The 13221-nt window shown below is 36.0% G+C and overlaps 1 protein-coding gene across 1 annotated transcript in view; it reads left to right on the plus strand.

The window, feature by feature from the left end:
* The window catches only part of MAN2A1 (mannosidase alpha class 2A member 1), a 152571-nt gene that overhangs the window by 110024 nt on the left and 29326 nt on the right, over positions 1–13221 (plus strand). Inside the window, exon 16 of the mRNA XM_010971473.3 lies at positions 2322–2436. Coding sequence (XP_010969775.1) covers positions 2322–2436 — 115 coding nt within the window. The remainder of the gene's footprint in view (positions 1–2321; positions 2437–13221) is intronic.

Here is a 13221-nt window from a genome sequence, read left to right on the forward strand (position 1 = left end):
TTTCAAGTTTTGTCTTCCTGCATGAACATGTTTTATTCTTCATTGTGACAATGCTCACAATCTGATATGTTCTTTGAAAACACAATTTTAATATACACTGTTCTATTTAAGTAGCTTTAGGTCTAAGATGAATATGGTCTGAGGGTCTAATGTGTAACACGGTAACTCTAGTTGATAATGCTGTATTATATAGCTGAAATTTCTAAGAGAGTACAACTTAAATGTTCTCAGACCAAAAAAAATTGTATATGTGTGTGTATGAGAAAAAAAAGAGTTTCCTATTGTTGCATACATACATTTTCTCCCAATACTCTACTACTATGACATTGTGTGATATGCTTTCTCCGTAGCATTCTTTTTGTGCATTGCTGAGAATAACTTTCTAGAAGAGTCATTTTATGTCATTGGATGAAGCCTGATAAGTTAAGGCTTTGACTCATGGGTACTACTTACCTTCTCTCTAGAAAGATGGCATACATATTCACTCCCTCCAGCATTTTTTGATTGTAGCTCTCTAATAATATACCATTTCAAGCCCTGAAAATTAGCCATATTAAATGGTTTACTTATAATTATAAGTAAAAAAAATTGTACTGTTTAAGATTTTTGTGATTATTAGCGAGGTTGAATTTTTTTATACCTTTATTTATCTTTCATATTCCTTCTGTGAATTTCCTATGTAAGTTCTGTGTCTATTTTTCTATTGATTTGACTTGTGGATCTGTAAGTATTCTTTATATATGGTAAAATTAATCTATTTTCCTATTTATTGCAAAATAGTCCTTCAGTGTGTCATTTCATTTGTTAATTATTTTTCTGTTACAGTAGTTTTTAATTTTTGCATAGTCAATTTTATATATTTTTTTTTTCTTTAGAGCGTCTTCCTTTGTTTTTACATTTAACCACAGGCTTGCTCCACTTTAAGTTAAATATTCTCCTGGGAACCTGTCTCCTGAACAAGTTACTTTTGTTCTACAATTTAGAAAAGTCTGCTAACTGAAATCAAATTTAGATTTTAAGGGATTGTGTAGACCATGCCCAGGATTCTAGTTTTTGTTGTTTCTGTTTTTTTAAATCAATGAGGAATTAAAGGTAAACTTCATCTCATAGTAGGCATTTCAGGATGGGCGGATCCTAAGTATAAACTCTTTAATATTCTTTTTAATTTAACAACTTCTGTCTTTAAACAGGCATTTTATTTTGATTGACTTCTCTTATATTTTAAAAAAAAGTAGCTGTGCTATAGAATATTATACACAGACAAAAAGTAGTAATTACTAATTTGTTTTAAATTATTTTATCTCTAAATAGCTCTAATGTTAGAAGGATAAAGAGAATCATCATATGTTTGCAAAGAAGAAATAAAAGAACATCAGGGAAAGAGACAGCTTGGTGTATCAGAAAAAGGCAGGAGCCCAGACATCACTGTCCTGGGTTCATCCTCTTCCATTACTTTCTAGCTATACGGTAATTAGGTATAAGAACTTTGTTAACTATAAAGTATTATATTAATTTCAGAATATTTTTCTCTAGCCAAAGAGGTAAATTTGGAAGAAAATTGCACAGTTCTGAAAATCTCGTGCTGCATTGCAAGCCTAGCTTTTTATGCTATTGTTGAGCTTTCTAAGGTGTATAATACTTAAGAAAATAAAATTCTTCATAAATGCTTTAAATTTTATTTCTGTGTCATATAAGTTATGTATTATACTCCTATGTTTTCTTAAGTCTAGATTCTAAATAATGAAAACTAAACCAGTGGTTGCCATAGTTTTTTCGAGTTTGTAAATTTGCTTTATATTCAGCTAGGTCTTTCAAGTAAAAAGGCAGCATTTTTACAGAGTAGTAAACCTGACTGTAATTAAACTGTGTTTCTGAATGCTGCTTCCTGTTTGCTTAAATGACTCCCTGTGGTCATCCTAGCCACCCAACCCCTGAGCATTAGAGGACCATGATTTTAAAAAATGTTTGCCTGGCAAAATGTCACTGCTGTAGAACAATTGCTCTTTCTAATAAATAACATATGGACAATATAGAAAGATTTTAATTAGAAATTTTTATAGCTGGCAGAAATGTTTGTAAATCACCTAAGCCAATCAGATCATAAACATTTTTTCTATTTTCAGCAGTTTTTGTCTAAAATGAAAAACTTACATTAAATTTTTATAGCATGTGCATATTCTGATACCTTGTAAGGTTTTGCTTTCACTTAAAATTACAAATGTCAGGTGATATATATTTGCCAGTTTGAAAACTGTAATAAACATTTCTTGGCAAAGTCAAAAGCCAAAGTATTTTTCTTAAAAATGTGATTTTCTCCTCAGCCTCATGTTTACACAACACCGCCCTTTGTCATAGTGCAACGTGGAAGGTTTTTTTCGGACGTGACTTCCTTTTTTGAACATGTTACCCATAGAATTCGACTGTACAACATACATGGTAAGAAAATGGAGAAATGCAGTTGGGAAACGAATGTACACTGATTCTTAAATTCCTGGTTTTCCTTTGTTGGTTTTAATAAATCAGCAAGTGGGTTTTAGAGATGGCAAAATCATCTGTCTGAACTTGACATCTTACTTATCAGATGATTTAAAATGTAGTATTTACCCTTTGATAATCAAAAATGGTAAAATGTTTAACTCCTTACATACACATGTCCTTTTCTTCTATGTATCGTCTCTTTCCTGTCGCAGTGTTTATCTTAAGTCATGAGCTCATTTCTCAGATCTAAAAACAGTAGGGTGATCTTTTTATTTTATAAAATGAAAATTATATCAAATGTGGCTTTCAATTAGTAGATCACTGACAGCCTCTGACACACACACACAAAGACGCACATGGTCTGCCTTAAGTATAGAATGTGTTGCTGTAGTGTGTACTACTAGAATTCAGCTTCAGAAGAAAATGTTCTATGCTTGTTCTGTGTTTTTACAACTCTTTAGCTTGTAGAGTATAAGATCAGGCAGTTGTTTATTGCATTTAGGACAGTATTAAAGCAACATTTTTATTAAGCAAGTGATAAGAAATAGGCCTTTGATCCCTTTAAAAACCAAACTGTGGCAGTAGCACTGGTCCTTTTATAGGATTGAGGTGGAGCTGTGGTTCCCAAACAGTCTCAGAATTGTACAGCTATGTTGGTTGATTTTGAGTTCACTGTCTTTAGAATACAGTACTTTTCCAACCACAATTTTAATCCTAGTATCCAGGCCGTTTACCATTGTATCAGCTCTCTTAGAAAAGGACCTCATAAAAATATCACTTTAAATTTTTCATTGCTGTTAGCTGACATGAAAAAATTAGAAAAGGAAAATATTCTTGCCTTGAATCTTTAGACAGGTAGACAGTACAGCATTCAAAACAAATATAGGGCAGGCAGTTTACCTTCCAGGTATTGTGGGGAAGCGAGGGATACCATGTTCAGAGGATTTCTTAGATAGCTGAAGTTCAGTTTCCAAACTTCAGTGTCTAAATTTGATTTTGCTTTTATTTAACATTTTTTAACTTCAAATTTCATCAGAGTTTGCCTTTTGTTAGAATTTCAGGTGTGGACAGACTTTCTCACACGACTTCTTAGGTAGTAACGTGGTGTATTTCTGGAACAGCCCATGATTCGTAGGTAAAAGAAGTAAATGGTCTCCTGGAAGGTGGGAAAATCATACTAGAGACTGATTTTGTGTCTTAATTGTGATTTCTGCAATTCTCTGCAATCACTTTGCTACCCTACAGTAAAGTCTGTAGTTACAAAGTAACCTTTTATTTAGTGTCCCAAAATCTTTTAAGTCAGAAGCAGTATTTTTGACCCCTTGTACTCTTGCCTAACCCATTGTTTAACATTTCTTAGAGCCGGAAAATTCCACCTTCAGCTATGGCCAAAGGTTTCATTTTATGGGTAGAAAACAGCATGATCACGCAGGAGATGTGCTTAACTACTTTTAAATTTGCTTAAAACTTTTTTTTTTAATGGAAAATTTCTTCCTTGAGTACAACATGGTGCTCTCTTTAGCACAGACCTGCATTATTGAGCTTGGTTTACTACTGTTCTCTCATCAGTTATACTTAGGGCTAGGCTGTGTCTCAGAGTAAATGCTGAAGCAGCTCATTCAAAAATTCCAACTTCTCAAGTTTATTTGCTCAATTGCTTTTGCTTTTGTTTAATTGCATCTGTCCGTCAGTGCAGCTTCTGAGTCTTCTTGGGTTGTCCAGAGGATCTGGATCTCTTATCAGGGGTGGTTTCTGTCCATGAGAGTGCCCTTTTCTGCTTCTGTGGCTGTAGCTTAGCTTGCTGTCATGCTTCAGTGGCCAGTTTGGAAATTAATAGGCTCCGACTAGTCTCCTAAATGCTTGTCTTTTCTCTTCTCCCCATCTCCTTCTCTCCCCTACTGAGCAGTCAGAGATGCCCAGTGGCTGACTAATAGCCCCTTTAGGCGGAGCAGGGATCACAGTGAATTAACTGACCCCCCCGGCCCTCCAAGGTGGCAGTATGAGCTCTGGTTAGTTAAGGAATAGAGGTTGTTCTGAGCAGGGCACTTAGATTATTAGCATAAAAAAATAATAAGAAGAAATAAATACGCAGACCTCAGATTGCCTCTGGATGTCTCAATGGATGGAATAAACTTGAGCTGAAGCCTTTTTTCCCTGATACTAGATTTTTGCAGCTTGAAAGCAAAAAGCTTCAGAAGTTTGTGGGGAATGACAGATAAATAAGTTAGATATAATGTGAAGTTAACTTCAAGTGCTACTCCAGATGAGTTTTACTGTACTTACTTGGATTAAGCCTGAAACCAGCATAAGTAGCTATTCAAAGTGACCTATCAGTCTTTCTTTTTGCTCTCTCAAGCCCCAGGCATTTTTCTCCCAGCATTTCTTTGTTGTTGTTGTTCAGCATGACTATAGTTGGTGGAAGATGGTGATATTAAATCACCTGAAAGGCTTCCTTCCAAACTACATACCCTCTCATGTTTATATTTGAGTCCCTCTCGACAGGTCTCCCTTCTGGGAAAAAAAAAAAAGCCAAATTATGGAAATAGAGCCTTTTCTTAGTAGCCTTTCTAATCCATTTCCATCTGTCCTTTTCTTTCATACACCACTGCATGGGGGCACAGGTTGGCTGGAGCCTGCTTTAGTGGGTTTTAATTAAATCACTAATCCAGACCCATGACAGAGATGTGAAATCTTCAGGGTGTTAGACTCTCTAGGCATTCAAACTACCTGAAAAGGGTTTTAAAGCATCTGTAGTAAGAAGTATTTGACAGCTCTTTTAAACTTTGGCCTCATGTAAACCAGACTTCTGAGTGATTGATCAAAATTCGCAGACAGACTGGCTTTTCATCTTAGGTGCTACAGAAACTTCAGCCAATTTCCATGCTGTTGTAGACTGACTTTGATTTAAAATTTCTTCAGGTAACAAAAATACCTATTCTCGAATTTAACTTAATAGACTATTTTCAGACATAGGCGAATTTGGCCCCTTTAAACTCAACAGATGCGGTAAATATTTAGATGAGTATTAATGACTAGAGCCTGTTATTAGAACCAAATTCATGATCCAGAAACAAATCGGGGTTGGCGGAGGGAGGCTATTAATAGTTTATGAGTACATACTGTAGTAGTATTAGTTTACTAAACCAGTTAATCGTACAAAAGATTTTACTGTCTTTCAGCAACAAGGGTAAAAGAAACAGAAAATGAATTAAAATTATGCATTGCCTTTACTGTCTATTTGTATTAAACCTTTCAAATTCAGTTTACTTGAAACATTCGTTTAAAAACCTGAATTAAGGCAGACCTGGCAAAATATCCATAAATTCCTCAATCTCTTTTTTAGTTACTCTTTGATTCTTTTCTCCCCAAAGTAACTTTTGCCCAAATTAAGCTTTAGCAAAAAACAAAATCAAGAACAAAAATCAGCTAGCACCTCCCAAAGTACATAAACTGTGTGGTCATTATTGATTTTGAAACAGAGTTGGGAGGTCTGGTTTCAACCTGGCTTCTGGTTTTGTTCTTGGTTTCATATTTAACTTTAGTTTCTCTATTTTTGTTTGCTACAGATTCTGAGAATAATAGGTGCAGTTTTAAGTCTCTTTCTTAGCATCATTGAAACTATTAAAAACACTGTTTTTATTTTCGTTATTATTCAGACATTACATTTAAAGATTTCTCGAAATATTAAATTAGAGGAAATCTTGTGCCCACTAGCTTTAAAAGCTCCAGAAGATCAGAGCACTTTCAGAGATTTCTAATGAAACATCATGCTTTGCCTTATATCCGGTTAAATAAGAAATCCATTTTATAGTAACCATAATTTAATGAAATGCCCTTTTATAACTATTTTATGATTTATAAAAGATTATTTAGTTTGTAGAAAATAACATTCTTCCAGAGGAAAAAGTGGGAACAGTGGGGATTACATTTTCTTGTAGTGTAATCATCTTTCATTAAATTGAAGCTTTAAGTGTTACCAAATATGCTACTTTAGCTTTTATCAATTAAGCTTGGATTAGAAGATAGACTATGATACAGGCAGAAGCCCCAGTACCCCCTTGTGTTACAGTAATTGGATATTATACCATCACAAAAAAATATGTATCTTGCAGTGATGTTAGGATCAGTAAGTGACATTTACTAGCTGTATGCAGCTTCATTTGTCTTCAGAGTTGTAATTATTAGACTTTGGTGCCCTAGTTTTCTGACATCGGCCACTACTTTGAAGCATTAGGTTGCTATGGGTTACCAATGTGTCATGCACATTCTCACTGGGACAAAGTTCACATTCCAGATCTGTTATAATATATACCTTCAAGGGTTTTTTTTTGCCCCTCGGGACTATGTTCTCCTAAGCATAGTCCCTGCTTAGGAGAACATAGTGAGTGAGTAAATGTGTCTGTGTAAACCATATTTCAGTCCTTAGAAGAAATATCTTAAATGCAATACTTCGGCCTGTTTTCCACCATCATGTTATGAATGCACTGTATATAATGGATCTTGCTGAAAGAAAGTATATAGTAGCCTGGGGGTAAAATGTAATGAACTGCTATCAAAAAATATGAAAGAAAGGACTTGCCTTTGGCTAAAATGACTGTCTTACATGTCTTGCATGGGCATGTTTGGCAATCAAAGAGAGGTTGCTTAGTTTTTTTTGTTTTTTTTTTTTTCTGCTTTGAGTATATAACCCAAATGGATTCATAACATTGCCCTTGAGTTTCAGAGTCAAAATGAACTTTATCCAGTTAAACATAATCTGAATTAGAGGTCTGATCCTTAGTTTCACTTCTGTGCAAACTAGGGTGACCTTGAGTTTGTTCTTAACCTCTTAGGAGCTCAGCTTCTTAAACTGCAGACAGACTAGATGGTCAACTAGGTATTACCATCAAAGAGTCTCCACAAAACTTAGTATCACATCAAGTCTCTTTGGTGCTTGACTCCTTGTTTCTAAATTTTACCTTCTAAGGATGCTTGAATCTGGGGCCCCCATCCCTGGAGTCTTTCAACTTGTAAACAAGGTCTCAGAGCTTCACTGAAGTTGTTTTTATTTCCATAATAAAAAGATTCATGAGGATATTAAAATGGTTTGCAATCAATGTCTCATTTTCCTCAGGACTACATTCCATATTTAGTTTGATTTAAGAGTAAAAAGAGTTAAGTAAGTTATTGCTAGGCAAACTTAGGTAATTAAAACATTTTTGGAATAACATAATACGCAATTGACTACTGAGGATTTTTTTTTGCCTGTTAATTGGAACTTTTAAAAAATGAAATAAGTAGCTATGTGTCGAACCTGATTATCCCCTACAGGCATGAAAGAGAAGGTTATTTTAAGGGACTATAAGTACATTCTGGTTATACAAATTCAGAACTCAGAGGTTATCTTGGGCAGCAGCTGCTTGCATTGAAGGCATAGCTTCTTCGCAGGAAACATCATCATCCTTGACAAATGTGTATTGTACCAAACTCAGATGAAGAGCACAGGGATGGGAAACACAAGGGAAGTGCAGTGGTTAAGAGCTCAGACACTGGAGTCAGCCCACGCGCTTTTCATTCCCAGCTCCTATCCCAGTTCTGCTGCTTTCCCGGTGTTTGCCCTGGTGCAGGTTGTTACCTGTCTGGCCTTGGTTTCATCATCCTGAAGATGGTGACAATAATAGAGTCTTCCTTATAGGAGTGTTGGAAGATTAACTTAGTTAATATACATAAAGTCTGGCAGATACTAAGTGTTGTGTCTCCTTAAGAAGATGTGCAGGCCAGATGAATTAGAGGGTAAGTGTTACAAGAGAGTGGTCATTCAGGGTTGGGGGAGTTGGGGAATGTTTGATGAAGGAAGTGAGCTTTTGAGAATCTAGGTCTTGAATGGCAGAAAGGAGGAAAAGAATATCAGAAAGTGTGAAGTGGGGTTGGTTAGATCAAATTCCCTTGTTCCCATAAGAATTTGAAGAACCCTGTGTCCATTAGACATTTGTAAGTTGACACCTAGTTTTCCGTTATACATTTAAATATTTGCAAAGGTTGTTGTTTTTGGTATTTTGTAAACATTGACATTTTAAAATAAGTATATCCAGTAGGTAACAGTTTGATGCTAAATTACGCTTTTTTTTAAAAGCCTGAACAAACTCTTCTTTAACAATCAAATTTCCTATCATTTTCTCCTTGAACTCATATTTTGATTCTACTTTCCCCACTAAATTTTACTTTAATGTAATATTTTATGCCTGAGAGTCTTATTATTGGTCAACTTCTCATTACTTTTATGAAAGAAAAAAATACATATATATTTTATAAATAGATACATAATGTATAAATAATATATAATACATATATAAATTAACATTTTTAAGTTCTATTATCCTGAAACTCAGAGTATTAAAATTCTTCTGGATTGATTTATAAAAATTATGATTAATAGTATATAACTGATCAAAACATAAGATTGAGCTACATATATTATCATTTTGACCATTTATTTTATAAACTTTAATAGAAACATTTTTCTTAATGAGATGAATTGTACCCTATGTATTCCTACATGTTTGTGTATCCATTGGTGAATGTTACGTATTGCTAGAATGGGATAGGATTCAGCATTAATTTTATTCTTATAAATGTAAGGCAAAGGAATGTTGCTAACATAAATAAGTAGATAGGAATAGAAAGAGTTTAATTGTGGGAATGTCATTTAATTCTTTGAACTCCTTCTGAGTTACATTCCATAAGTCAGAGTGATCTATTGCCAAACATTAATAAATTATTTTTAATGATCGACTGCCTGACAACTTGATTTGGTACACCTTCTGTTTTGTTGCAAGCCAACAATTGGAAACCATGTATTTTGCAAAAATATTTGTTCCCCAGACATTAAAATTCAATCAGACACCAGACTGCTTTTGTTCAGCCCCACTGGAGTTAGGGTGGGTGAGAGACGTGCCGCTGCTCTGTTTTTCTTTTTAGTGTGTGGTAAGTTGGGAGAAGGAGTAGTGAAAGTGTGGTTTAAAAAAAAAGGAAGAACTACATGGCTGCTTGGCAGGCCTGTTTCAGGCAAATCAGCTTGAGGAATAAGATTATATGGAAACTGAACTTCCTTTCTAAAGGCGCCTTGGAAAAGCATATTTGGGAGAGCAGGAAGTAGGCAACTTCAGAGTGACTGTCGGTGTGGAGGGTATGCAGACGGACCGTCATGATTTTTCCAGCGTTCTTCTCTCCCTGTCCTAGACCAGCCTGAGCCAGGACTGTGGGCCATGAGCTGTTTATTCACCTCCCAGGGCAGGGCTTTAGTTAGACCATGATGTCTGTCGTGGCTTTAAAAGAATGTTGCTGATGTAGGTGTTACGTTCCTCCAAAACAGAGTTTCAAAAAAACTGATTATTTTTTAAAATCAGGTGTTTATTAGGAAAAAAAAGACAGCTTTCCAGCTTTGTTGTGTATTTTTCAGTTATTAGGCCTTTTTCAAGTATACCATACTTACTTGGTATAATCTTTAACCAAAATTTACAATCTGTGTGAATTTCAGTCAAATTTCAGTTAAACTTTTGTTTAAGGGCTTAAACCCCGACCTTTCCTATTATGCATTTACTTTTGTGTCACTGTGAGAATTATTGACATGAGAGCCATAAAATATGTTGACTAGTGCCTAGCTCATAATAAGTTGATCAGTAAGTAGTGGAAGTTATTTATCTAGTGCTTTATAAGCAAAACTCAGTGGTGCATCATCATTTTCTTAAATTTGAGGCTTGGAGTGAAATTTGCTAAACTTTGAATCCTAAATGAGTATTCATGAAGGCAGATGTTAAAATTTTCACTTGTGGAAAAATAATCAATGTGAACATTTACAGACCTGGAAGTCAGCAAGTACCTCAGAGAATAAATTAGATCTTATAGTGGATGATAAGTTGAATTAATCAACATGGAGAAAAAGGGCACCCAGTTGTGGGAATTCCTACCATCTCTATTCTTAGTACTTTCAAATAAGAGTATAGATTTTTTAAAAAATATAGTCATGATACTGTTTGCTTCTTAGAAACATTATCTGAATGTTGGCCTACTAAATTTATCATTATTGTGAAAATTGTCATTTGAGTGTGTGTCATACTAAGCAGTGTGTGTTAATTAATAGCCATAAGTGTCAACTCCCAGTTAAGTCAGGTAAGTTTATAAAAACAATGTCACATAGTAAATACACAGTGGGAGCAGTATTTTTATATTTTTGATAATTTAGACACAAAACATAATACTCTTCAAAATTGAAGGGGAGATGTTCAAAATTAGAAGCCCTGTTTTTTCATGACAGCTATTACTGTCCTACTTCTGTTATAATGTGAGGGCTCAGTCACCTCCCCGACCCCCACCCCCCATTCAGACACAGATTTGAGGAGAAGGGGTGAGGACAACAGATAGATAGCAAACTTCCGTTTTTGCCCAAGAGGCCACATTTTAAGGACAGTTACTGAAGACCTTGCTTTGAATCCTAAGTGAGTTTTTTGAGGATTTATTTTATATGATTCCCTCTCCGTGTCAAATTTCAGTTAAACTTTTGTTTGAGGGCTTGAACCCCCATCACTTTTTACTTTACTGGGTGGGTGTGGGCCAGCTGCTGTTTTTCCATCTTGATCTGATGGCTTGTCCTAATCGCATGTTGAGTGCCACTAATGAAATGTTGGATTCTTGCTGGAGTATGAGTGAGGCTCTCTTTGGCTTTTTCTTCCAAGCTGCCGCCTCTCACCCCTGTAACATTTCAGTGTGGTAGGAGTGGTGTCTGATTTATCAGGTATGGTCCTTGGAAAACTATACTTTGCATTTCAAAATGGCTAGAATAAGTTGATCCAGACAGGTAGACAGGGTTGAATTAGCTGTTCCGGAGAGATTTTGTAATGATCTGAAGTGAAGAGGGTAGACGTGCAGAGGAAATATGTTTGGGATTCTCCAAGGGTCATCATTTGCTGCTCAGAGCCATGACCTCAGGCTTTCTGTCTATCTGACTTAGTCATTACACCATCCTGGATGTTTCCTCTACCTCTTGTTTCAGGCACAGGGCATGTGAAGAGGGCACCCTCCAGTTTTTCTCTCCACACTCAAAGGAGAATGTAGTTCTTGGTTTCCTTAAGACCAGTGCTGAGCAACAGAGTCAAGAGGATGATGTCTTCTGACCCTGGCCTCTTGCCTACTTGGTTTCATTTTTTCCCAACCTTCTTAGAAAATATTCTTTTTTTAAAAAAATGATGAAAATTATTTTTATGTATAAAATGTAGATTATTCATATGTATATGTGTGTGTCTATGTATATATAGACATACATACACTCTTTTGACAAAAATTTCATACATTATAGATATAATGTAAAACCCCTCTGGAATCTGTGCCTGGCCTCCAGCCACTACTCAAGAGAGTAATACAGGTATCTGTGCTCTGTCTCGCGCTCTCTCCCCCTCTCACTCTTACACACACACACACACCCACACACACACACACATTCCTATAGAAATGTATGGTATTACGTTTATGTGTATTTTCAGCATGACGTTTATCATACTATACAAATGTTCCGTTTGCTTTTTTCATCAGACATTTCCTGCCAGGACAGAGAGCTACCTCATTCTTTTCATCTGCTGCACAGTTTTGTATAACTTGGGTGTACCTGATTTTATTATTCATTTGCCTGTTGGTGGACACCTAGTGTGTTTTCCCATTTTTTTTTTTTACTTTTGGCACCAGTGTGCTGTAAACATGCTTGTGCTCACGTTTACATGAGCTAAGTAAGATAATTAGGGTATATGTCTTTAATATTTAATATATTTTACTTTATTAGCTTCTAAAGTGACTTTGTCATTTTAAAAGAGATTTTTGGATTATTTTAAAGAAGTTGTGGGTTCTGGCAAGCCTTGTCCCTTAATTTTATTTCACTCAAGTAAGTAGTTCTTGGAACATATCAGATGCGAGATTAGTGCCCTCTCTTCTTGTTTAAAAATTATCTGGAGGTCTCCTGTCTACTTAGAGTTACTACAAAGCTTTTCCTAATCCTTGTTCCCAAAGTAATTTCAGTTTTTTCCTGTAGTTGGTCTGCTTGAGACATGACGGTGGAGAGGTTTAGTCCTGGTTCTGCCAGGTCTTGTGATCCGGGGCAGATAATTTATAATTTCCTCCTAGGCTCAGGGTCAGGACTGAATGAGTCATGTAAAACCTAGAATAAACATATGGTATGTGGTAAGCACTTGGTGATTGATGACTATTACCATCCCCCTATACAGCCGCCACCCTTCACCCAGCAAACACTAAGTGTATACCTACTGTGTGCCAGGAGCAGAAAGATAAATAAGGCACGGTCCCTATCCTTGAGGAGCTGACATTCTAACATGCGTGTGTCTGCTCAAAATAAAAGCAAACCCTCATCTTTCCTTCTCTTTGAACCTTATCTATAGCCCCATCTGCTTTCCTCCCATGTCAGCTAACTTCTGCACGATGAGGGACAGCCTCTCACATCTTCATGAATTCTGTTAACAGTGATTCAGCACCTACCATGTCCCAGAACGTTAAAAACTGAAGTGCGAAGGTGGTGTATAAGACTGCGTCTGTGAGAAGCTCATAGGCGCCAGTGAGGAAAAACTGAAGAGCTCCAGGGTTCTGAAAGGCTCTTTTGGCACATCTGTTACAGCTTTTCACTTGAGAACTGGCTCAGTTTTACCTTGCATTGCCTGTGTCAATAAGCATAAACAGTCTCCATCCTCTCTGCTCCATGGGCAGACA

This window comes from Camelus bactrianus, chromosome 3 (assembly GCF_048773025.1).
Source record: "Camelus bactrianus isolate YW-2024 breed Bactrian camel chromosome 3, ASM4877302v1, whole genome shotgun sequence".
Lineage (NCBI taxonomy): Eukaryota > Metazoa > Chordata > Mammalia > Artiodactyla > Camelidae > Camelus > Camelus bactrianus.